Raw genomic sequence first — 25,813 nt, 5'->3', positions numbered from 1 at the left:
CTCACAAAGTATAGTCTCTGGTGAGCCTTCTTTGTGATTGCATCAATGTGGAGGCTCCAGGACTGATCCTCGGAGAGGTTGACACCCAGAAATTTGAAGTTATTGACCCTCTCCAATACTAGATTGTGTTCTTTTAACTTCCTTCTGAAATCCACAATCATCTCTTTTGTTTTGGACAGGGTCATGGATAGGAGGGGTATGGAGGGATCTGGTCCCGGTACAGGTTAGTGGGACTACACAGAATAATAGTTTGGCATTAACTAGAGGGGCTTGTTTCTGGGCTGTAATGTTCTGTGGTTCTATAGTTCCATCTACGCTATAAGGGTTGCCTTTGGGATGCAGGAGGAAACTGGAGAGAACCTCAAACGCCATCACAGGGAGTACATGCAAACTCCCACACTGACAGCACCGGAGGTCAGGATCGAACCAGGGTTGATGGCATAGAGGCAGTGACCTTTCCACCTCTGACAACGCTGGTACTGTGGGATGCTTTGCATTCGGGTGGTGGGGGGGGGGGGGGTATCGTAGCACAGAGGCACAATTCGTGGAGCCACTGCCTCACGAACAGCCCACACCCTTACCTCGGGTGCTGCCTGTGTGGAGTTTGCACACTCTCCCCTTGACCGTGTGACTTCCTCTGATTAAAGATGGTTTCTCCCCCGACAGTTTCTCAGGCTCCAGAATGAACCCCACCACAGTGTTCCCATGCTGGCCTTGTTTGTGACTTAGAGATGGACATATTAGAGGTGGCACGGTTAACATGATGTTAATATGGCGCCAAAGACGTGAGTTGGAATCCAGCACTGTGTGCAACCCCCGTGATTGTGAGAGTTTCCTGCAGGTGCTTGGGCTTCCTCCCACATTCCAAAAATTTATGGAGTGTACAAACAAAAACACACATTGCTTGAGAAATTCAGCAGGTCGAGAGGTGTCCTTTATGCAGCAAAAGTAAAAATACATAACCGACGTTACGGGCTTGAGCCCTTCATCAAGGTATGGAAGCTTAGAGGGGGAGGGGTGGTCACAAAGGTAGTGATAGGTGAGGAAGGGAGAGGGGGAGGAGGGATGGGTGGGGGCAGAGGAGAGCAGATTAGGAGAGTGGCCTCTTCAGCCAGATGGCATTAACATCGGCTTTTCCAGCATCTGCTAACCTGGCTTTTCTCTTCCCTTCTCCCTTCCCCTTTCCAGTTCTCCTCCCTCCCTTCACCCAGCCATCCATCCTCCCCCCTGCTCGCTGCTGTCTTCTCTCTCCCTAGCTCCTCCTGCCTTTGTGACCACCCTTCCCCATCACCCCCCCGTCCCCCCCAATAGGAATATATAGATCGGCCCAACATCGAGGACCGAAAGGCCTGTACTGTGCTGTTATGTTCTATGATTCTATACTCTGTTTGCCTGCAGAATCCTTTTCACTAAGTGACAAATAAAGGTATCCAACCAGGATTCCAGTATCTGTTTGACCTGAAATTTTGTCTGTTCATGTATCCCAGTGTCACTGGTTCCTCTCCCTGCTTGTTCAATGCTGGACAGCAGTGCAGGAGTTAAAGAGCAACGGTGAAGGAAAGTGTCTCCTGTTGTTTCACTGTTTCCTGCAGCTTTAAAATTCCTTCCTTTTCTTTACCCAACCTCCCCCCCCCCCAACCCCCCCTCCCAGGGAGCAGAGACCAGGAAGCGTTCACCAACACTCAGCAGCCAGTTTAAACGGTCACTGGAACTGCTCATGAGAACCCTCGGTGTCTGCCAGCCATTCTTCGTCCGCTGCGTCAAGCCCAACGAGTACAAGAAGTCGATGGTAGGAATCGCCAACTTACTTTGGGCAGGACGGGCTGTTGGTTTAGACTGTAAAAAGGTTTAGAAGAACAAATAGTAAACCGGGAAGTTTTGGGAACATTTGGATGGGTGGGGGCGGAAGGGAAACCTGTGCGTTTGACTAAATGGGTAGGAAATCTGTCTTATAGGCTCCTGGGGAGGAGGGGTGGGGGGAGTTTAACTGAGATGTGTGGGGCAGGTTTTCCCCCTCCTAGAGTGGCAGGTGCCTGGACTGGGTTTCCAGGGAGAAACAGTTACAATAGTTTGATCTCAGAGGCTTCTACAGCAGTGGTTCTCAACCTTTATATGTCCACTCATATCCCACTTTAAGTACTCCCTGTGGCATCGGGGCTCTGTGATCAGTACGGGGTTGCTTAAGATGGGATGTGAGTGGGAAGGGAAGGCTGAGAATCACTGCTCCAGACCCAATTGTTACTGAAATATTTTGCTTGAGAAAAATTGTCAATGCCCCATTTCCTTTGGAGTTCTGAAACCGTCCACATAACGAGTCAATAAAGGACGATGAAAACAGTGGCTTTAAAACTGTTTCTTTCCACCCACATCCCACCTTAAGCAAATCCCTTACTAATCACAGAGCACCAGATGGCATAGGGATTACTTAAAGTGGGATGTGAGTGGGAAGATTGAGAACCACTGATCTAGATGATCACATGAATATTTCAGGAAAGCGGGGGTGGGGGGATCTTGAGCAAGTGCGGGTAGAAGAACGCTACAGAAATTAACCAGATCTATAGGAAGTGAAGACGCAGAAATGCTGGAGAAACTCAGCATATCAAACAGTAGCAAAGGGAAAGATACATCACCAACGGAGCCCTTCATCAAGGTGGGTGGTGGGGGGGGGGGGGGGTGGAAATGAGAGATGTCCAAGGGTTCTTTTCTCTTAACCACGATGTCAACAGAATCCTGTGTTTTACCTACAGGAAGTAAAGGATTAACAAAGTTTGGGCCTAAGCCCTTCATCAGGGAATTAACAAAAAAACAGGTGCCTGAATAAAAGGGGGGAGGGGAGGGGAGAGGGAGGAGCACACACTAATAGGATGGAGCTCATCAGTAGATGGGAGGGTAGAAGAGATAAAAGCTGAGAAGTGATGGGGGAGGGGGGGGAAAGCTCTTTGGAGAGGGAAGGAGGGGGGAGCTGGAGGAATGGAGTCAGAGGAATAGGGAAAGAGTGAAACTTGGGGAAGGGGTTTAACTTAAACTGGAGGTCAATGTCCGCTTAAAGAGTGCCTCCAGTTTGCAGGTCACCTCAGTTTGATAGTGTTTGGGGCCATGGATAGACACGTCAGTGTGGCAATGGTGTGAGGAATTAAAATGATTAGCCACTGGGAAGTCCCTGTAATTGCAGTGGGCAGAGCGAAGGGGCTCAATTAAACTGTCTCCCAGTCTGCATCCAATCTCTCTGACTGCACCTGGAGAGATTTACTTTAATTAGTCCAGCAGAGACCACTTGGGCTTGAGGGCCTGTTCCTAACCTGAACTCACCTCTGTGAAAGGGCTGAGGGTTTCCAAGTGACGCAGCTCAATGGGGTCATAAAAGACAGCTGTTGGACCATTGGCTTTCAAGCATTGATTAGAGGACATTATGGTAAAGTTGTACAAGACATGGGTGAAACCAAATTTGGAGAATTGTGTGCAGTTTTGGTCACCTAACTATATCAATAAGATGGAAAGAGTGCAGACGAGATTTACAAGTATGTGGCTGGGACTTGAGGAACTGAGTTACAAGGAAAGGGTTGAATCAGTTAGCACTTTATAACCCAGAGTATGAGGGGAAGATTTGATGGAGCTATAGAGAATTATAAGGGGTATAGATAGAGTGAATGCAAGCAGATTTTTTCCCACTGAGATTAGATGAGGATAGAGCCAGAGGATAGGGGGTTAAAGGTGAAAGGCATGATGTTTAAGTCAAGTTTATTGCATCCTCAGTGCAAAACACGCCAACACACAACCAGACATAACACATATACAGACAAACGATATGTATGCAGGATTCATATATGCAAATAAATATTGCTTAATGAATATGAGAGTCTTGGATGGTCAGTGTGAGCAGTACCTTTGGTTGTTCAACATTCTTGCTGTCCATGGGAAGAAACCATTCCTCAGCCTGATGGGGCTGGCTCTGAGACTCACGGATCTCTTCCCTGATGGGAGCAGCTGAAAGATGCTGGTGTGCAGGGGTCCTCAATGGTTTTGTGCGCCCTCTTCAGACAACATCAAGGGGAACATCTTCATTGCAGAGAGTGGTGAGATTGAGGAATGAGCTGCCAGCTAAAGTGGTGAATGCGGGCTCGATTTTGACATTTTTTGAAAAAAAAAAGAAAATTTGGACAGGGACGTGGATGGGAGGGGTCTGGAGGACTATTGTCTGGATGCAAGTCAATGAGACTGGGCAGAATAATGGTTGTGCACAAACTAGATGGACCAAATGGCCTGTTTCTGTGCTGTAGTGATCTAAGATTCTTGAAGCTGTAATGTTAACGGTGCAAGGAGCATGAGGAGAAGATGGTGTTTCACCATTTCTAACGGTTGTGATTTGGCTCCAGCTGATAAACAGGATGAGTCTCCCAGTGGCTATCTGTTGAAGTTACGGTTTATGATAAATCCTAAAGTTGCAGTTGATGGAGATCTGGAATCCTGGGAGAAACTCAGCAGGTCGGGCAGCATCTGTGGAGTGAGAAGCTGCTGCCATTTCATTGGTGCTGTCGACAGATTCTGCAGAAAGGCCTTTAACGCGAAGCTGCCTCTCCACAGAGGCTGTCTGGATTGTGAGGTGTTTCCAGTGTTTTGTGGGCTGATTACCTTGCCTCCTGCCATCTGCAGTTTTCAATATGCTAGGCATAAAGTTGAAGCTTGTTCTGCGATATCCTGATGGATGAGCAATGTCCACACCATTCCTATAGAGAGGAAAATCTGGAGTTGCCTGACTATGGATAGCAGAGAGAGTTTGTGACCGGGTTATAGATTTAGCAAGAATGACGGATTTAGCAACATCTACTGATAATTTTATTGACTGTAAGTAACTTGGAGCATATCTTTCTGGAAAGACTCAATAGAAATGGTAATCTTGCTCTTCAAGATGGGTGGGTTTGCAGCATTACTGATGAGCTGTCGCCGACCAGTCTGACCACAGAGCAAAGGTTTAGGGAGTATAAACTGAGCACCTGCAAATGGGACTACCTTTGGTCAACGTGGACGTATTGGGCCAAAGAGCCTGGTTCTGCTTTGCAGGAGTCTGACCATAGTGGGTCCATTCTCAACAGACAATTACGTAAAAGCCTCGTGTAACATTTTTTTTATGGAGTCGGTAGTACGGAAGAAAGCAAACCAGGGAAGGGGGCCTATAAACTTTGAGCAGAGTCCATAGTCAAAAAAGAAATGTTGAGAATGGCAGGTCGAGATGGTTCAGTGTTTTCTGGACGATGTGGCACCTGGCCTGAAGTCTCGCACAGACACGATTTCTTTGCGGAGCACGCAGGATGGGGTTCAGGAGATCGGGGCGTATGTGATTGGTTCCTTGGTGGGGTTTCTCCCCCATTCCCTCAGCATCCAGCCAAGAGCATGAGTGCATTTAGCTAGTGGTGGAACAGTCTCTCTGATCCACGTGGCTTGACTGGACACCGTGGTACTGAAAGTTCAGATTTATTGTCTGAGTTCGTGTATGTTATCACATACAACCCTGAGATCCTTTTTTACCAGCAGGCCAGGCAGAATTTCATCTTATTGGTGGTGCATTTTTAAAAAAAAAATTATACTCAATAAAAGATACTTGTACAAAAGAGAGAAACATACCATACGTAATAGTCAAATTTTGTGGAGCAATCTTTTGGATAAAACTTAAGGGGTCGATTATTACATGCTTTCTACTTTTGACCACAGTGAATGGTTCAAGACTTTGGGTGGCTTGGGACTGGGTGGTAAATCTGAGTTCAAGATGTCGAGAGTTCAGATGGGTGGGCGGCTGGGGCCTAGGCAAGAGTCCACAGTTGGGGCGACAAGAGTTCAGTTAGGCGGGTGGCTGGGGCCAAAAAATGGGGTGGGGTGGGGCACTTTTACTCAGTGTCAACTATAACAGGAGTATATACGGTAAACGAGAAGGAAGAGCGAACTAACTGTGCAATGCAGAAAAGAAATATTCAATAATAAATAATGTGCAAAGTAAAAGCCCTTAAATGGTTTTGGTTATTCTCAAGTGTCAGTGACATGCCATTCTTTGATACTCTCACAGCTGTTTGACCGGGAGTTGTGTGTTCGCCAGCTGAGGTACTCTGGCATGATGGAGACCATCCGCATCCGCCGAGCGGGTTATCCCATCCGTTACACCTTTGTGGAGTTTGTCGATCGATACAGGGTGCTGATGCCTGGGGTCAAGCCAGCATACAAACAGGTAAGCCTTCCCCCTTTTACCCAACACTTGAAAGTGCAGTTTTATCTGCCTTTTGAGTGCTGTGCGAAAGCATTGAAGGGGAGAGTCTAGACTTACCCGGCTTTGATCTGCCAAGGTAGGTAGTGTCAGTAGTGGATTCACACAGCCATTTTTATCAGTTCTGTGTGAACAAGCATGCTGGCTTCCAGAGACAGGTCGTGTGTACAGCAATAGCGTAGGTTTTCAGTGTAAAAACATACAGATGGAAGCAAACCTTTGGGTAGGGTCCCAAAGGGTCATCAATAACTCATTCCTGCTAATTCTATACTAATCCCTTGACCATCTTTGGTGAGGAAGGTCTTGGTAGGTGTCCTTTGTATTTGGGTCAGCAAGGCCAACATTTGGTGCCCATCCCTAATTTCTCTGAGACAAAGAGCTACTCTGGTCCTGTTCTGCTTTTCCTGGGTTGGACCACTTGCAGTCGGGCATAATTTTTTTTCTCATTTTGAAAAACAGTGAGAGAGACAGAGACAGAACTAGAGGAAAGGCATCATGGGGAAATGAAATATCCTCCCCCTCCCCATCTATCCCTATGTCACCTTTTTTCTAGCTCTGTCTTTCTCTCCCTTTTCCCCTCTGTTACCTTTCCCTCGTCTCTGCCTTCACAGAACCATCCCCTTCCCCCATCAATTCTCACCTTTCCTCTCCTGTCCCCCGACCCATATCCAATTAACACCTGTTCTCCGCCCTCCTCCCACCTCTCCCACTGTTTAATTCAGGTGCCTGCCTGCTTTTTCAACTCGTACCTTGAAGAAAGGCTCAGGCCCAAAACGTTGGTTTTTATATCTTTACCCTCTATGGACGCTGCGAGACCGGCTGAGGTTCCGCCAGCACTTCTGTGTTTTTACTCCCTCTATGTTGTCCCGTCGGTCACTTCCAGCATGGGTTGGGTTCTCGTTAAACAAAGAGCAGAGCAGTACACACAAGTGCTGGAGAAACTCAACAGGTCATGCAACAGGAAGTTGAGGGTAGTCAGCATTTGGGCCAAAGCACTTCGTCAGTGCAGCCTGAAACGCTGGTTATGCTTTACTTCCTATGGGCGCTGCGTCAACCTGCTGCTTTTCTCCAGCGCGTTCGTGTATTGCACTCGACCCCAGCGTCTGCAGAATTTCTTGTTTAATAGTGCAGAGAGTCCACCGGGATCGCCCTTCCCTTTCCTCTCTTGACGACGTGCACCAGGACCGTCGCTCAAACAGGGCTCAGAGAATTGTCAAGGACCTTTTCCGTCCAGTATACAGTTACTTTGACCCACTACCATCAGGAAGGTGGCACAGGACTGTCTTCTTCCCGCAGGCTGTGAGATGGATGAATGGGCTCCCGTAACTGAATAAATCATCCCACAATATTTATATTTTGTATTATATCCGTATGTAGTTATTATTATGCGCTGTGAGTGTATATGTGTGTGCACCGTGGTCCAGAGAAACACTGTTTCATCTGGCTGTATATATAAACTTGTGCAGACCCATATAAACCTATTCGACAATCATTCTAACCTGTCCCTCCCCTCATAGAACAATATCTCTGTCCATTTTATTTTGAAGGATAAAACAGCGCCTGCTGATTGGGAAAGGGCCTCTCCTACCTTTGCACACAAATTAATTTGTGTTTGAACTGCAGAAAGCTATTTACCTCCTGCAGGTGGTGGGAGACTTTGACGAGTGATGTTTTAACATGACACCTAATGAAATGAAATGGTTTAAAACTGCAGACTTGAATGTTATCCATCTGTATATCTTGGAACCTCTTTAGTTTTGTGGTATATTTTGAAATAAAATAAAGGGAGAGATGCGGGGTAGAAATCCCTCTCTCCAGGCCTCTCTCTCCAGGTTGGTGGGTGGGGTGGGGGGTGGGGTTTAAGTATGGGAAAGGCTTGAGGAGAATGATTTTACAAAAATCTTTATCCCCAGTGGTGTTTGATCAGCTGCCTTGATCCTGGCATTGGCAGTAGCGGGGCTCAGGGGACCATAGTGTGGGCCTGGTCTGTTCCCGGATCCGCATCAGTCCCATGACACCACTCAGTGCTCCAACCTCTCCCTCCCCCCACCAATCAAGCCGAACTGGGATGTGGAGGGGGGTCCATGCTGGTAAGACTGAAGGGTGTCCACTTGGAACAGAGATGCGGAGGAACTTCTTCAGCCAAAGGGAAGTGAATCTGTGGAATTTGTTGCCACGGGTGGTTGTGGTGGCCAAGTCATTGGGTTTATTTAAGGCAGGGTTCTTGATTAGCCAGGGCATCAAAGATTATAGGGAGAAGGCTGGGCAGTGGGGCTAAGTGGGGAATGGATCAGCTTGTGATTGAATAGCAGGGCAGATTCGATGGGCTGGATAACCCATTTCTGCTCCTACGTCTTATGGACTTAAGTCATCAGGGGGCGGTTAAGTCTCAGCAGAGGTAGTTTGATGAGAAGACATAGGAGTGGAATGAGGCCATTCAGCCCATTGAGTGCACCCTGCCATTCTATCATGACTGATTGACTATCCTTTTCAACCCCATTCTCCTGCCTTCTCCCCCCCCAACCTCTGATTCCCTTCCTGATCAAGAAGGTCTAGCACCGAATTAATTCTACACAGCGACTTGGCCACCACAGCAAAGAATTACACAGATTCACCAGCCTCTAGGTAAAGAAATTCCTCCTCAGGTCTGTTCTAAAGGGCCATTTTTGTATTTCAAGGCTGTGTCTCTACTTCCTCAGGAGTTTCTAGAGGTTTGGTTTGACATCATAAACCTTGACAAATTTCTACAGAGGTGTGGTGGAAAGTGTGCTGACCAGTTGCATCATGGTCTGGTATGGGAACACCAATACTCCTGAGGGTAAAGCCCTCCAAAAGGCAGCCCGGGACATCACAGGCAAAACCCTCCCCACTATTGAGTACATCTACAGGGAACGCTGGCATCTGAGGGCAGCAGCAATCATCAAAGACCCCCACCACCCAGCACACTTTGTTCTCGCTGCTGTCATCGAGAAAGAGATAGAGGTGACGGGTTCATTGCCGAATGTTATAAAGATTTTTTATGCCGATCTGTCCTCTGTATTCATGGATGTTCTTAATCAGGTAACTCAGGAACAAGCTTTACCAGACTCGTGTTTGAGTGCAATAATGATAGTTACACCAAAAAAAGACAGAGACCCTTTGAAGGTTTCTTCTTGTCGACCAATTTCTTTATTAAATGTGGATTATAAAATAATAGTGAAACTATTAGCAAATAGATATGCATATTATTTACCACAATTCGTACATTCTGACCAGGCTGGTTTTATTAAAGATAGGTACACTTCCGATAATATTCTTAGTGGTTTCATTGATCAGTGCTTCACGTCAACAACCCAACCTACCAATGGTACTATCATTTGATGCTAAAAAAAGCTTTTGATAGGGTCGAATGGAATTTTTTATTTAAAGTTTTGGAGAAATATAAATTTGGACCCTTATTTATTGGTTGGGTGAAGGCATTATATAATAATCCTGTAGCAAAGGTGGCGACAAATGGTCAAACTTCTTCCTTTTTTAAATTAACACGTTCATCTCATCAAGGTTGTCGTTTGTCACCAGCCCTATTTGCGTTGGTCATTGAACCATTAGCTCAGGCTATCAGGCAGAATGAGAATATTACAGGTATAAGGATTGGACAGGATGAATATAAGATTAATTTATTTGTTGATGATATTTTGATATATTTAACTAATCCGGATCAAACTTATTTATTTACAAATAAATATTTACAAAATTGTTTCAAATTATATGGTAAATTATCTGGATATAAAGTGAATTGGGATAAAAGTGAAATACTACCAATTTCTGAAGGAAATACCGATCAATCTAGACAAATTAATAAATTTCAATGGACTGATAAAGTTAAGTTCTTAGGGATAATGATTGATGTAAATTTTCAATCATTTTATAATTTAAATTATGTCCCATTAATGAGAAAGATTAAAGCGGATTTGATTAAATGGAAAGATTTACCTTTAACTTTAATAGGTCGAGTAAATTGTATAAAGATGAATATTTTTCCGCGAATTCAATATTTGTTTCAATCGATTCCTTGTTCTCTTCTGAAATCCTTGTTTCAAGATTTAAATAAAGTAATTCGAGAATTTTTATGGAAAGGAAAATTAGCAAGAGTAGCGACATATAAATTGACCTGGCAGATGCTTTGGAAGGTTTGCAATTACCTAATTTTAAAAATTATTATGAAGCAGCTAATTAAGATTTATTAATCATATGTTAGATATTTTGAACCCTCCTAGTTGGGCTAGGGTGGAATTGGCTGTGATACTGGAACCTTGTCCCCATCAGTTTGTATTCTGTCTTACTACAGAAATATAATGCACCAATTTTGAAACATTTATTAGAAATGTGGACTAAAATGAATTTATTAATAGGATCAAAAGTTCAAACCCCAATATATCAAAATAAATTGATTCCTTTTTCATTGAATAATAGAGTTTTAGAAGATTGGTGGATTAAAGGAATAAAAAGATTGCAGGATTGTTTTGAAGAAGGGAAATTTTTATCATTTAAAGAGAAATGTGGGATTTTAGAGAATTCTCTGTTTGTTTATTACCAAATTAGGGCATTAGTGAAAGATAATTTTGGAAGAGAAATGAATATTTCTAAGTTAACTAAATTTGAATCTATGGTTTCATATATTTCAGATAAAGGTTTTATATCAGAAATGTATGCATTATTACACGATACTATGGTTAAGAAGTTTAGATACATCTAGGATTAAATGGGAGCATGATTTAAGTTGTGAGATGAGTCAGGAGGATTGGGAAAATAGGTGTAATGATGGGTTGACTAAATTAATGTAAGATATAGTATGGTTAATTATAATTTTTTTTACATCAGTTATATTTAACCCCTGAAAAATTTAAAAAATATGGATTTAGTAATTCAGATCTCTGTTTTAGGTGTGGATTAGGTGTGGATTATTACATTTCTACCTTCTGTTTGGTTTTGTGATAAAGTTCATCCTTTCTGGTTTAAAATTAGGAATTTTCATCAAAATTTGTTTAAAATTCAATTTCCTTTAGATCTAAAAATTTTTTTGTTAGGTTTTCGTACTCCGTTAGTGGACTTGGGGTTGGATAAATTTCAGACAGCGTTTATTCGTCTAACATTGACAGTAAATGTATTTATTGCTGTCTGGGAAAGATGAAGTGGAGTTAAATGTAGCTCGATGGCAGAGTGAGTTGAAGTCGTGTATCTATATGGAGAAAATAACATATAATTTACATAATAATTATGATTTTTTTTTGTTAAGATGTGGACACCGTATATGAAGAATATGATTTTAGTAATATTGTAAATTACTGAATGTTTTTGTTTATTTTTAATGCTTCCCTTTAGGGATCTGTTGTGGGAGGGGAGAGGGGATGGGTTTGTTTTATTGCTTTATTATTAGACTACTTATTCTGGAAAAGTCTGTTTATTTTTATTTTAAAAATAATAAAGTTTTTTAAAAAAGAAAGAGATATCGGTGCCACAAGGCTCACACCACCAGGTTCAGGAACAGCTGCTACCCCTCCACTATCAGACTCTTCAATGACAAATTCAATCAGGGACTCATTTAAGGACTCTTGTGCACTTTATTGATTTTCTGTATTGAACAATCAGTATGTTTACATTCATTACAGTTCTTTATTTGTTTACTTGTATACACTGTGTACAGTTTTTCACACTACCTATTAGTGATAATTCTGCCTCCCCCACAGGAAAAAGGAATCTCGGGATTGTATGTGATGTCATGTATGTTCTCTGACAATAAATCTGAGATCTGGTCACAGACTCCCCCACATCCACTCCACGTCAACTCTCTCCAGGCAGGCACAGGAGAGGATGTGGTGATTGTGGATAATAAAAGTGCCTGGAACATGTGCTAAAGTTGGCTCATCCCCTGTCCCGAGGTTTAAGGAACAAAAAAGCTTCCCATTCTCGGGGTAAGGATTCTAACTCCTTGTTTCACATCAGTGCCCCACTATTCGAGGGAACTCCCTGAATGACTGCTGGAGTTCAAGTTCATTTATCATCCATAGAACCTGACGAAACCGCGTTCACTGGTCGTCATTGGAAAAGTACGCAGACACACATCCAGACCTAACACCCATACGGACAAGCCACGCATATGCAATTCGTATATAAAAATCAATAAACATTGTTTAATAGAGTTGAGTCTCGGAGTGTTTGTATGAGCAGTTCATTCAGTCATTCTGCCAGAAATGCAGACAGGTTGATCTTTCTTATCATTACAGTCTTGTACTTGGTAAATTGTTCTCTTTTACCCGGTTCAATAAATGTTAGAGATAACTTGCTCGTCTGCTCCGTTGTTCAGCATCCTCACTGTCCGCGGGAAGAAGCTGTTCCTCAACCTGGTGGTTCTGGCTCTGATACCCCTGTCTCTCTTTCCCGACAGGAGCAGCTGAAAGATGCTGTGCGCGGGATGGTAGGGGTCCTCAATGATATTCCACATCCTCTTCAGACATTGATCCCAATAGATCACGACGATTATGGATGGTAGGGGGTGGGTAGGAGACCCCAGTGATCCTCTCTGCAGTTCTTATGGTTCTGTGGATTGATCTCCGATATAATACTCTACTGCAACTGTACCACACTGTGAAGTAGCTGGCCAGGACACACACTCAATAGAATTCCTGTAGCCAGTAGCCTTGCCCGCCTCAACCTCCCCAGTCGCTGTTGCGCCTTCCTGACAAGTGAGGAGACGTTGTGTTCCCAGGATAAGATACTTAAATTTTTTTTTAAAATGTGGACATACAGCATTGTCACAGGCCAATTCGGCCCTACCAGTCTGTGCCACCCAATTTATACTCCATTAACCTACACCCTGGTACGTTTTTGAAGGGTGGGAGGAAACCAGAGCCCCTGGAGAAAACCCTTGCAGACACGGGGGGTGGGGGGGGGGCGTGTACAAACTCCTTACAGACCACGCAGGATCCGAACCCAGGACCGGTCCCGATCACTGGTGCTGTAAAGGCTTTGCGCTAACCATTAACGCTGACCTTGCCTGCCTTCGTGAACTTGGTGCGCTCTTCTCTCTCTTTAAAAAGTCTCAACCCTTTTCACTAGGGCGACCTGCGTGGGACATGCCAACGAATAGCAGAAGCCTATCTGGGTCAGGATGGTGACTGGCAGATTGGAAAGACGAAGATTTTCCTGAAGGTGTGAGGGTCGGGTGAAATGGCTCAAGGTTCCTTATTGTCATGCACATAAATAGACATAATCTGTTAACTTTCGCTTGCCATGAAGACAAACCAAGAGGCACAGGAAAGCCTGCAGATGCTGTGATTGTCGTGCCACACACAAACGTGCTGAATCATGCATCTATAGGAAGTAAAATCGTAACCAAAGTTTTGTGCCTGAGCCCTTCGGCAAAGCCAAAAAGCAGGCAGGCTCCTAAATAAAAAGGCAGGGTGAGAAGGGGCAGGGGGGGAGAAACACAGACCAACAGATAATAGGTGGATATATGTAGGAGGGTAGAAGTGAAGAAAGGCTGAGAAGAGATGGGGAGAGTTTAGCTTTCAGGAAAGGGAAGGGGGGAGCTGGAGGAAAGGAGATGGGGGGGCGGTTGGAGACTCTGGTCAGGAATTTAATGGAAAGCGGAGAAGTCGATGTTAATGCTGTGTGGTTGAGGAGAGCCCAGACGGAATATTCAGTGTCGATCCTCCCCGTGACCAACCATTTCAATTCTGCACGCCATTCCCCCACACCGACGGTGTCAAATCGTACACCCGCAGATGGGAGGAATTCTGGTTCAATCCATGCTCCTGAAGGCCTGCGATTGTGCTCTCTTGGTGGATGGGCATCCCCTTGATGTGACGGCAGTGTTGGATGCAAATGGTGGGGCTGGAGGGAGTCACCAAACTCCCCGCCACTAGCTTTATCTGCTTTCCTTAGCTGGCTGTTGCTTCAGGAAGCTGCCTTGTCAGCTTGTGTTGGGAGCTAATGAGAGCAGAAGATCTCTGCTTCCTGACAGGAAACCTCCTCTGGTGACGGTGGAAGGTCGTTGTCTTGGAAACCTGTGGGTGTGCACTGATTTTTGTTTCTCAGGCAACTTGTGGGATTAAAATGTAAGAACGGGGCAGAGATTGAGATCGTGGAAAAATACTGCTTGTTTAATATGATTCTGACTGCATTTGGCCCAAAAGAGAAAATAGATGGTTATTCCAAGATTGCCAGATTGCTTTTATGTCCCGTGCACTCAAAATAATGTGCTTTCCTCCGGCTCCCCTTCCCTCTTCTATCAGAGAGCTACCCCATCCCCTATCACCTCACACCCCATACTTGCCTGTGCTCTCCCCCATCCACCCACCCCCTTGTTCCCTCCATCCTCCCCTCACCTTTTCATTCCTGCCTGGTTTTTTCTTTCGCTTCTACCTTGATGAAGAGACCAGACGCGAAACGTCGGTCGCCCCTTGCTTCCTGTGGTCACCGCGCAACCTGCTGAGTTTCCCCAGCCCGCTTGTGAGTTGCACTCGACCCTAGCCTCTGCAGACTTTCTCGTTCAGTTCCATTCAAACTGCCCTGCCTCTGACCGATTCCCACCTCCAATCATTGTTCTGTGTGAACTCAGCCCGGCATGGCAGAGAGTCATTGTTTATGACGTGGAAACGAGAGCCCATCTTGCCCATCCTAACCACTATCCTGTTTGTCTGTCTTTTGCATGCATCTCCTTTTTTTTAAATAAAGTTCTATTTGTGTGCCTCTCTAAATGTCTTCATAATGTAGCAATTGTGCCAATTCTACCACTTCCTCTGGCAGATGATTCCATAAAATATCAGATCAGAAGTGGGCTATTCGTCCCATTGAGTCCGCTTGGATGCTCCATCATGAGCTGATCCATTCTCCCACTCAGCCCCGCTCCCGAGCCTTTTTCCCCTAACCCTGACTTTTCAGATACTCATCAATCTCTGCCTTAAATACATCCAAATGACCTGGCCTCCACAGGCAAATTCCAGAGGTTCACAGCTCTCTGGCTAAATATATTCCTCTGCATCTCTGTTTAAAATGGACATCCTTCAATCCTGAGGTTGTGCCCTCTTGACCTCTCCTACATCTTTACCACATCTATGATGGCCTCATCTCCACCTACCTGCCTTTTCCCCATATCCCTTCATTCCTCTACTATATAAAAATCCATCCAACCTTGTCTTAAATATATTCACTTAGGTCGCCTCCACTGCTTCAATGGGCAGCAAATTCCACAGATTCACCTCCCTCTGGGGAAAACGGCTCCTCCTCATCTCCGTTCCAAATCTACCCTGAATCTTGAGGCTATGCCCCCTAGTTCTCGTCTCCCACAACAATAGGAGCAACTTGTCTACTTCTATCTTATCTATGCCTTTCATAATTTTATGCTTTGTTATAAGATCCCCTCTCATTCTTCTAAATGCCAGCGAGTGCAGACCCAGACAACTCCATCTCTCCTCACAGCCCAAACCCCTCATCTCTGGAATCAACCCGGAGAACCTCCTCTGCACCGCCTCCAAAGCTGGTACATCCTTCCTCAAGTAAGGAGACCAGACGTAGCACGTCAGGTGCAACCTCGCCAGGACCTTGTACAGTGGTAGCATAACCTCACTACTCCCAAAATCAATCCCTATGGCAATGAAGGCCAACATTCCATTTGCCTTCTTGATAGCCTGCTGTCCCTGCAAGCCAACTTTTGCAATTCAAGCAGAAGCATCTGGTCCTGGTAGCATGTTTGTGAATCTTTCCTGCTTTATGATCTCTTCTGCACCTCTATGACCAGCCTCTTCTAAATAACAGTGCATGGAAGTAACTTGAAGATTTGGATCCTATTATTAATTATATACTATGTCAGTTTGACATCCTGTTCCAAACCAATAATAGGGCCATATCCCTGTCAATTTGAGCATAGAGGCTATTTCCTCCCTGACTCTTTCATATATAGAGTACAGAACAGCACAAGACTGGACGTTTGGTCCATGTGTCTGTTCCAAATATGGAGCCCAAATTAAATACAAACTTTACTGCTTGATCCATATTCCTCCATCCCCTTCATAATCACTCCAAAATGCTACGATTGTATCTGCTTCCACCACTGCCCCTAGCAGCCAGTTCCAGCACCTATCACTCTCTTGTATTTAAAAACCTTAAACTGTTTTACCCCACAGTCCGTTTTAAACCAGGGTGCTCCAGTGTGTGTAATTTTTATCCTGGGTGAATAGTTCCGACTCTCCATCTCATTGATGTCTCCTAATTTTATAAACCTCAATCAGGTCACCCCGCCTCTCCCCCCCCCCCCCCCCCCAACCCCACCCCAGCCTCTGCTCCAGATCCCAGTTTGTCCAACCTCTCCCCATAACTGGTGTCCTCAAAAACCAGGCAATGTCAGGCTAAACCTCTGCTGTGCCTTTCCCAATTCGCCGTACCCTTCCTGTAATGGAGCATGCAGAACTGCTCGCCCTACTCCACATGCAGCCAAACTAATGCAACGTGACCTCGTTGAGCACAATAGGATGGAGACGAGCATTTGGCCCATCTAGTCCATGCCATTTAATTCTCCCTGGTCCCACTGACCTACACCTAGACCATACCCCTCCCAACTATGTAGCTATCCTAGCTTCACTTTATACAGTATGTTGTAATGGAAGCTGTATACACCACCTCTGCTGGAAGCTCGTTCCCCACACCTTCTGAGTGAAGAAGTTGTCCCTAATGATCCCCTTAAACATTTCCCCCTTTCACCCTTGGCCCATGTCCTCTTATCTTACCAAACCTCAGTGGAAGAAGCCTGCTTGCATTTACTCTAACCATTCCCCTCGTAATTTTTATACCTCGAGTAAATCTCCCCATTCCAGGGAATAAAGCCCTCGCCTGTTTAACTTTTCCCTGCAGTAAAAACACCGAAGTGCTCGAGGGAATCCAACCAGTCTTTCCAGCGCCCTTAGGAGACAAAGATATATTGCCGACGTTTCGGGCCTGAGCCCTTCCTCAAGGGATGAGGAGAATGAGCCAGAAGCGAGAATTCAGACAGTGCTGGCTGGGGGCAGAATCTAGACCAACACAAGGTGTTAATTGGATATGATAAGGGAGGAGGTAAGAATTTATCATGATTGTGCGAAAGGAGACAGGATGGAGAGACGGATAGGGAAAGGTGAGGGGGAGGGGGTTTAACAAAAGCCAGAAAAGTCGATATCAATGCCGTCTGGGTTGGAAGGTGCCCAATCGGAACCCTAATCTTATCTTCCGACTGGGCACCCTCCAACCGGATGGCACTAATATTAACTCCTCTGGTTTTTGTTAAAACCCCCCTCACTTCTTCCCCCATTGACTTTCCCTCAGCTCTATCTCTCCATTCCCTGTCTCCTTTCGAACCAACATGATGAATTCTACCTGGTCCCTTATCATATCCAATTAGCACCTTTTGTTGGTCTGGACTCCTACCCCATTGTTTGAATTCTGGGATTTCCTGCTTCTGAGTTATTCAGCTCATTCCTCGAAGGAGGGCTCAGGCCTGAAAGGTCAGCGATATAATCTTTGTCTTCTAAAGATACTGAAAAAAAATCCAGCTGGGTTCCTCCAATGTTTTGGTGTGTTTTTACTACAATCACAGCATCTGCAGACATTTGTGTTTTACTCTAACCCAGTGGTTCTCAACCCTTTCCACTCCACTCACATCCCACCTTAAGTAATCCCTATGCCATCGGTGCTCTGTGATTAGTCAGGGATTGCTTAAGGTGGGATGTGAGTGGGAAGAAAAAGTTTGAAAACCAATGTTTTAATCGTCCCTCATGGACTCGCTATGTGCACGGTTTCAGAACTCCAAAGGAAATGGGCCAATGACCATTTTTCTCAAGCCAAATATCTCAGTAACAATTGGGTCTGGAGCAGTCGTTCTCAACCTTCCCTTCCCACCCACATCCCACTTTAAGCAATTCCTTACTAATCACAGAGCTCCAATGGCATAAAGATTACTTAAAGTGGGATGTTCTTCAAGTCCTGGAAACATCTTGATATTATCTTCTCTGCACTCTTTCAATTTTATTGATACCTTTCCTGTTGGGAGGTGGCCAAATCAGCACACAATATTCCAAATGTGACCTCACCAATATCTTGTACAACTCCGTATGACATTCAAGCCCCTGCATTCACTTCTATACCCAATTCTCCCCCAGGATCACCATGACATGATGCTGGAGATAGAAAGGGACAAGGCGATCACAGACAAAGTTATCCTGATCCAGAAAGTGGTTCGAGGATTTAAAGACAGGTGGGTGTGAGGCTGGAATTACGTAGCGGATTGTGGGATCGGGCAAAATGAAAAGTGGAGTTACAAGCCAGTGAATGGACTGGCCATTGTTTTGAATTGATGGAACAGGCTTGAAATCCCACCAGGTCACGTGGCACGAAACAGGCCCTTCAGCCCTACCTGGCCATGGCAGCCTGATGCTCCTTTACTGGGTGGGATTCAACCCACATTGATCCCATCCAGCTCCATGGAAATCTATGCATTCACCTTGCAGTAAAACATTTAAAAATTGCCAAGCCTTCAATTGCAGAGGAAAAATCGCTGCGTTTCCTTCTGGGACGAGGAGAAGAGAGCATGGGATAAGTCCTTCAGCACGTTGGCTGCTTCCCCGAGACAGTTGGACGGGCTTGACGTAATTGATTGGGGCGGGGAGTGTGCTTGTACGATGGTCTGAGCAGTGTTCATAATTCTGTCGTTTCTTGCCGTCTTGAGCAGAGCAGGTTGAGATACATCTGGATAATCCAGGATAATCTAGAAAGGAATCTTGCAGAGTGAGCTCCTTTATATTGAAAGATGGTAGCCTAGTTCCACTGTCCAAATGTCAGGCGTTCAAAGTGCAGATGGAGTTCAATCTGGACGAGTGTCAAGTGATGCACTGTGGAAGGTGGAACTTGAAGGTGGAGTATACAGCTAGAGGTAGGAGGAACAAAGGGGATTTTGGGTCCAGGTCCATGGATCGTATGAGGTTGCCGCACTAGTTGATTTTTTTTTAATTTAAATTTGGACATACAGCCCAGTTACAGGCACTTCTGGCCCATGAGCCCTAATACCCCAAGTAAATTACAATCCCTTTATGAGGAAACTGGAGATACTGGGAGAACGTAAAATCTCAATATAGACAGTGCTGGATTCAAATCTGGCTCACTGGTGCTGGAATAGTGTTATGCCGACTGCATCACCCATATATGACATGATTAAGTGGGCTGATAACGCCTCAAACCGTGCATCTTGGCGCCTCACAGTTCGGCGGGCAGCAACCTCCTTTGAAGAAGACCGCAGAGCCCACCTCACTGACAAAAGACAAAGGAGGAAAAACCCAACACCCAACCCCCACTAACCAATTTTCCCTTGCAACCGTGTCTGCCTGTCCCGCATCGGACTTGTCAGCCACAAACGAGCCTGCAGCTGACGTTGACATTACCCCTCCATAAATCTTCGTCCGCGAAGCCAAGCCAAAGAAGAAAGAAAGAAAATATTTTAGCACTGAACAGGCCCTTCAGCTCTCCATGTTGTGATGAACCATATAAAAGTGCTAAACCCTCCCTACCCTATAACCTTCCACATTCCTTTCATCCATGTGTCTATTTAATTGTTTTTAAAAGGCCCCTAATGTTTCAGCCTCTACCATCACTCCTGGCCAGGTATTCCAAGCCTCAACAACTCTCTATGTCAAAAAAAAACTTATCCCTGATTTCTCCCCTATACTTCTCTCCCTTAATCTTCTACATGTGTCCTCTAGTGGTTGTTATTCCCACCTTAGGAAACAGGTATTGGCCGTCCAACCTATCTATACCTCTCATCATTTTGTCCTTCAACACTCCAAAGGGAAAAGTCCCAACTTTGCCAACCTTGCCTCATAAGACATGCCCTCCAATCCAGGCAACATCCTGGTAAATCTCCTCTGCACCCTCTCCACATCCTTCCTATAATGAGGCGACCAGAACTAGACACAATACAACAAATGTGGTCTCACCAGAGACTTATAAAGCTGCAACATGGCTTCTCTACTCAGCCACAATCCCCCTATTAATGAAGCTGAAGTGCCAGCTGGTGAAGTAGACAAAGACGATGTGGTCAAACAATAATCATGGTACAATAATGAAAGACAATAGATGCATATACAGCTATATCCAAGGGGAGTGTCCTTAACAGTAGAGATAATGCACAGCCAATGTTAGTACAGCAAGGCTCACCAGAGGGGAGACAGGCAGCTTGTCAGACATTTACCACAGTCTCCCCCCGGCAGAAGAAGGGTTAAAATCAAAAGGACAGCTGCTAGGAAAGGCTGAAGCAAGCCAAAATACGCCAGTATCTAGCAAGCAATCGAAATATAATGAGATGTTTTCTGAATATGTCGGCCTATCAGGTTGTTTACGAATTCTGGTGCTTCGTCTCACAACAGGTGGCTCCTTTGCAACCTTGGGAACTGGTACAGTTCCTGGGTCTGTAGTGTGGGAGCCATCTTCAGCGCAAACTCCGGGAGATCCAAAATGAGTGGTGGACTAGCCTCGCCAAACGAACACAGCTCAGCGCGGACATTGGCGACTTCAGGGGTTTCTACGAGGCTCTAAAGGCTGTGTACGGCCCCTCACCCCAAGTCCAAAGCCCGCTGCGCAGCTCAGACGGCAAAGTCCTCCTCAGCGACAAGATCTCCATCCTCAACCGATGGTCAGAACACTTCCAATCTCTTTTCAGTACCAACCGCTCAGTCCAAGATTCCGCCCTGCTCCAGCTCCCTCAACAGCCCCTAAGGCTAGAGCTGGATGAGGTTCCCACCCTGGATGAGACATATAAGGCAATCGAACAACTGAAAAGTGGCAAAGCAGCAGGTATGGATGGAATCCCCCCAGAAGTCTGGAAGGCTGGCGGCAAAACTCTGCATGCCAAACTGCATGAGTTTTTCAAGCTTTGTTGGGACCAAGGTAAACTGCCTCAGGATCTTCGTGATGCCACCATCATCACCCTGTACAAAAACAAAGGCGAGAAATCAGACTGCTCAAACTACAGGGGAATCACGTTGCTCTCCATTGCAGGCAAAATCTTCGCTAGGATTCTACTAAATAGAATAATACCTAGTGTCGCCGAGAATATTCTCCCAGAATCACAGTGCGGCTTTCGCGCAAACAGAGGAACCACTGACATGGTCTTTGCCCTCAGACAGCTCCAAGAAAAGTGCAGAGAACAAAACAAAGGACTCTACATCACCTTTGTTGACCTCACCAAAGCCTTCGACACCGTGAGCAGGAAAGGGCTTTGGCAAATACTAGAGCGCATCGGATGTCCCCCAAAGTTCCTCAACATGATTATCCAACTGCACGAAAACCAACAAGGTCGGGTCAGATACAGCAATGAGCTCTCTGAACCCTTCTCCATTAACAATGGCGTGAAGCAAGGCTGTGTTCTCGCACCAACCCTCTTTTCAATCTTCTTCAGCATGATGCTGAACCAAGCCATGAAAGACCCCAACAATGAAGACGCTGTTTACATCCGGTACCGCACGGATGGCAGTCTCTTCAATCTGAGGCGCCTGCAAGCTCACACCAAGACACAAGAGAAACTTGTCCGTGAACTACTCTTTGCAGATGATGCCGCTTTAGTTGCCCATTCAGAGCCAGCTCTTCAGCGCTTGACGTCCTGCTTTGCGGAAACTGCCAAAATGTTTGGCCTGGAAGTCAGCCTGAAGAAAACTGAGATCCTCCATCAGCCAGCTCCCCACCATGACTACCAGCCCCCCCACATCTCCATCGGGCACACAAAACTCAAAACGGTCAACCAGTTTACCTATCTCGGCTGCACCATTTCATCAGATGCAAGGATCGACAATGAGATAGACAACAGACTCGCCAAGGCAAATAGCGCCTTTGGAAGACTACACAAAAGAGTCTGGAAAAACAACCAACTGAAAAACCTCACAAAGATAAGCGTATACAGAGCCGTTGTCATACCCACACTCCTGTTCGGCTCCGAATCATGGGTCCTCTACCGGCACCACCTACGGCTCCTAGAACGCTTCCACCAGCGTTGTCTCCGCTCCATCCTCAACAACCATTGGAGCTCTCACACCCCTAACGTCGAGGTACTCGAGATGGCAGAGGTCGACAGCATCGAGTCCACGCTGCTGAAGATCCAGCTGCGCTGGATGGGTCACGTCTCCAGAATGGAGGACCATCGCCTTCCCAAGATCGTATTATATGGCGAGCTCTCCACTGGCCACCGTGACAGAGGTGCACCAAAGAAAAGGTACAAGGACTGCCTAAAGAAATCTCTTGGTGCCTGCCACATTGACCACCGCCAGTGGGCTGATAACGCCTCAAACCGTGCATCTTGGCGCCTCACAGTTTGGCGGGCAGCAGCCTCCTTTGAAGAAGACCGCAGAGCCCACCTCACTGACAAAAGGCAAAGGAGGAAAAACCCAACACCCAACCCCAACCAACCAATTTTCCCTTGCAACCGCTGCAATCGTGTCTGCCTGTCCCGCATCGGACTGGTCAGCCACAAACGAGCCTGCAGCTGACGTGGACTTTTTACCCCCTCCATAAATCTTCGTCCGCGAAGCCAAGCCAAAGAGAAAGTGTGGGAAGGACTGGCTTCTGGACCCGCTCCAGAATCACCAGCGTGAGGCAGTGGAGCCTCAGCATGGCCATCTGAAAGTTGTCTTGGGGTCACAGTCTGGGGGTGTGAGTCCAACCTCTCAGGCTCACTCTGAGTAGGGGTGTGGGGAAGGGGAGAAGCAGGCGAGGCCAGATCCCTTAGGGGTATAGAGTCAGTACTCCTGTCTGGGAATCTAACATGAGCGTAGTTGGGGTTAGTATTACAGTAGCTGAACTGGTGGACTAGGGGGTCTGTTTTACGTGCCCGAGCGTGGCTCTTCAGCAGCACGGTTCCAGGCTCAGATAAACAGGCTGGCCAGTCCATCACAGATCCTGATTTCCTAGGAAAGGCAAACATACGTTCATGAGGTGTTTGATGTGTTGCAGTTCACAATAAAGACCGAATAGAATGTAGTGCCTTAGGTAGCACCTCCTGCCACCGGGTAACAGGGTAACCATGTGTTTTTAAAGCAAGATTAACAGTCTTCCAGACTGTAGCTTGAGCCCTTTCAACCTGCCATTGCCCTGCGGGTTGTAGCTCGTGGTACGGCTGGTGGCAATCCCCTTTCATAGCAGGGCTCGCTGCAGTTCAGCGCTCATGAATGCTGAGCCTCTATCGGTATGAACGTAATTGTGAAAACCAAAAATGCTGAAAATTCTGTCAAGTGACTTAATGACAGACACCGACGAGATGTCAGAGCAGGGAATCGCTAAGGGAAACCTGGAATATTCGTCAATTACAGTAAGGAAATATACATTTTTGTTGTTGGAAAGTAACGGTCCTTTAAAATCTCAAAAGGTCGGGTTCCCTTGATGAGAGTGGCCTCTGGAGCTTTGAAGTATTGGGGTTTGCATTCTGCGCAAACAGGACAGCTTTTAGTCAGTTTCCTGACTTCTTCCAGAGAGTAAGGAAGGTTGTTAGCCCTTATGTAGTGGAATAATCTCGTGACTCCTGGGTGGCACAGTCTGCAATGGATCTCTTTTAGCCCGTCCAGCTGAGCACCAGCAGCAGATTGTGACAATGCGTCAGAGGGATCGTTTAACCTGCCCGGTCTGTACTGGATCTCATAATTATAAGTTGAGAGTTCTATTCGCCATCTTATTGTTCTTGATTTTACTTTTGTGTTTAGTACTGAACATGCAGGCTACAGATTCCTGATCAGTGACAAGAGTAAATTTTCTGTCAGCTAGATAGTGTCTCCAGGAGCGAACAGCTTCAATAATAGCCTGGGCTTCTTTTTCAATGGCAGGATGTTTAAGTTCAGGTCCGCGTAACGTGCGGGAGAAGAATGCCACAGGTCTGACATTTTGATTAAGGATTCCTGCCAAGGCACAATCTGAGACATCAGTTTCCACTTGGAATGGGACGTCCTCGTCAATGGACGAGAGTGCAGCTTTGGCAATATCAGCTTTAATTCTCTCGAAAGCCTTCAAGGCCATTGGAGAGAGAGGAAAAGATTTAGTGTCAAACAGAGGGCGTGCCTTCGTGGCGTAGTCCCGAACCCATTTGCAGTAGTAGGAAAAGAATCCCATACACCTTTTAAGGGCTTTTGCTGAGTCTGGGGGTGGTAACTTCTTAAGGGGGGCCATTCTTTCCGGGTCGGGGCAGATTTCGCCCTTGCGGACAATGTAGCCCAGAATGGGTAGCTCTGTTGCATTGAACACACATTTGCCCTCGTTAAATGTAAGGTTGAGTTCTTTAGCTATTCTTAAAAATTTCTTTAAGTTGTTGTCGTGATCAGCCTGTGTTTTCCCACAGATAGTGACATTATCCAGATAGGGAAACGTACCCTGTAACTCATACGTCCTAACAATCTTATCCATTTCCCTCTGAAACACGGACACACCATTAATGACTCCAGAAGGTACCATTTTAAACTGGTATAACCCCCCCATCAGCCTCAAGGGCTGTATAGGATCGTTCCTTTTTTTTAATGGGGATTTGGTGATAAGCTGCTTTGAGGTAGATAGTGGATTACACTTTGAATTGCGCTATCTGATTAACCATTTCATTGATGCGTGGCAGGGGGTAGGCATCCAGGTTAGTGTAATGGTTGATTGTCTGGCTGTAGTCAATAGCCAGTCGTCTCTTAGTGTGATTTTTCACAACTACCACCTGGGCTCGCCACGGACTCTCACTGGGTTCAATTACTCCCTCTTTAAGCAATCTCTGGGCTCAGCTTTGATAAACTCACGATCCTCTTTGCTGTCAGAACGACTCTTAGTGGCAATCGGCCAACACTCGGGGGATAAATCACTGAAAAGGGAGGGAGCTTTGTTCTTTAATGTGGACAGACCGCAGTAACTAGCGTGGGGGATGGTAAGTGTGGGTAGTGGCCCACCAAAATTTAACTCTACACTGTTCGTCTGAGATTGAATATCTAACCCCAGTACCACAGGGGCACAGAGCTCCGGTATAATAGAGCCACACATCAGCCAGGTAATGTCCCTGCAAATTTAAAGTTACATTTGTCCCGTACGGTTTTTGTAAGTTCACTACAAGCCATCGATATCTTTCGGTTCGCTGGATATATCCACAAATTTAAGGCTCCGGCAACTCTCTCGTGGATGTAGCTGTCAGCACTCCCCGAGTCTATTAGACAATCAAGAGTCTCACCATTTACCTCCCCCTTCATAGTTGATCGTTCCAGTCTGTAACATCCCCCAAGCTTTGGAGTCAATGAGCTATCACAAGGGATCTCACCTCGCCATCACTTGAAGTCGATTCAGCCGGCTCGTCTTCAGCCTGCTGGAACCCCGAAGAAAAGAAAAAGGAGAACTCCTGAAAAATGCTACTTCTGTCTCGGGTGCCAGCTCTTATCACAGAGGCAGCATTTTCAAGAGTTCGCCTTTTTCTTTCCTTCGGGGTTCCAGCATTCCTGGATGTTTCATTTTCGGTTTCTAGCATTTCACTGGACCGCATGGCACTTCTCAGTGTTTTGGTTAGAGTGA

General features: G+C 45.8%; 1 protein-coding gene across 4 annotated transcripts in view; it reads left to right on the top strand.

The window, feature by feature from the left end:
- The window catches only part of myo7aa (myosin VIIAa), a 268,383-nt gene that overhangs the window by 132,277 nt on the left and 110,293 nt on the right, over nucleotides 1–25,813 (top strand). For all 4 annotated transcript variants that reach the window (XM_069892099.1, XM_069892100.1, XM_069892096.1 and 1 more), the window contains 4 exons: nucleotides 1,652–1,789; nucleotides 6,056–6,214; nucleotides 13,346–13,438; nucleotides 18,418–18,512. In XM_069892099.1, the coding sequence (XP_069748200.1) occupies nucleotides 1,652–1,789; nucleotides 6,056–6,214; nucleotides 13,346–13,438; nucleotides 18,418–18,512 (485 nt within the window). The remainder of the gene's footprint in view (nucleotides 1–1,651; nucleotides 1,790–6,055; nucleotides 6,215–13,345; nucleotides 13,439–18,417; nucleotides 18,513–25,813) is intronic.

The sequence above is a fragment of the Narcine bancroftii genome, chromosome 7 (assembly GCF_036971445.1).
Source record: "Narcine bancroftii isolate sNarBan1 chromosome 7, sNarBan1.hap1, whole genome shotgun sequence".
In the NCBI taxonomy this organism is placed as follows: domain Eukaryota; kingdom Metazoa; phylum Chordata; class Chondrichthyes; order Torpediniformes; family Narcinidae; genus Narcine; species Narcine bancroftii.
Note: the sequence above shows the minus strand (reverse complement) of the source record. Positions and strands in the feature narration are given on the sequence as shown.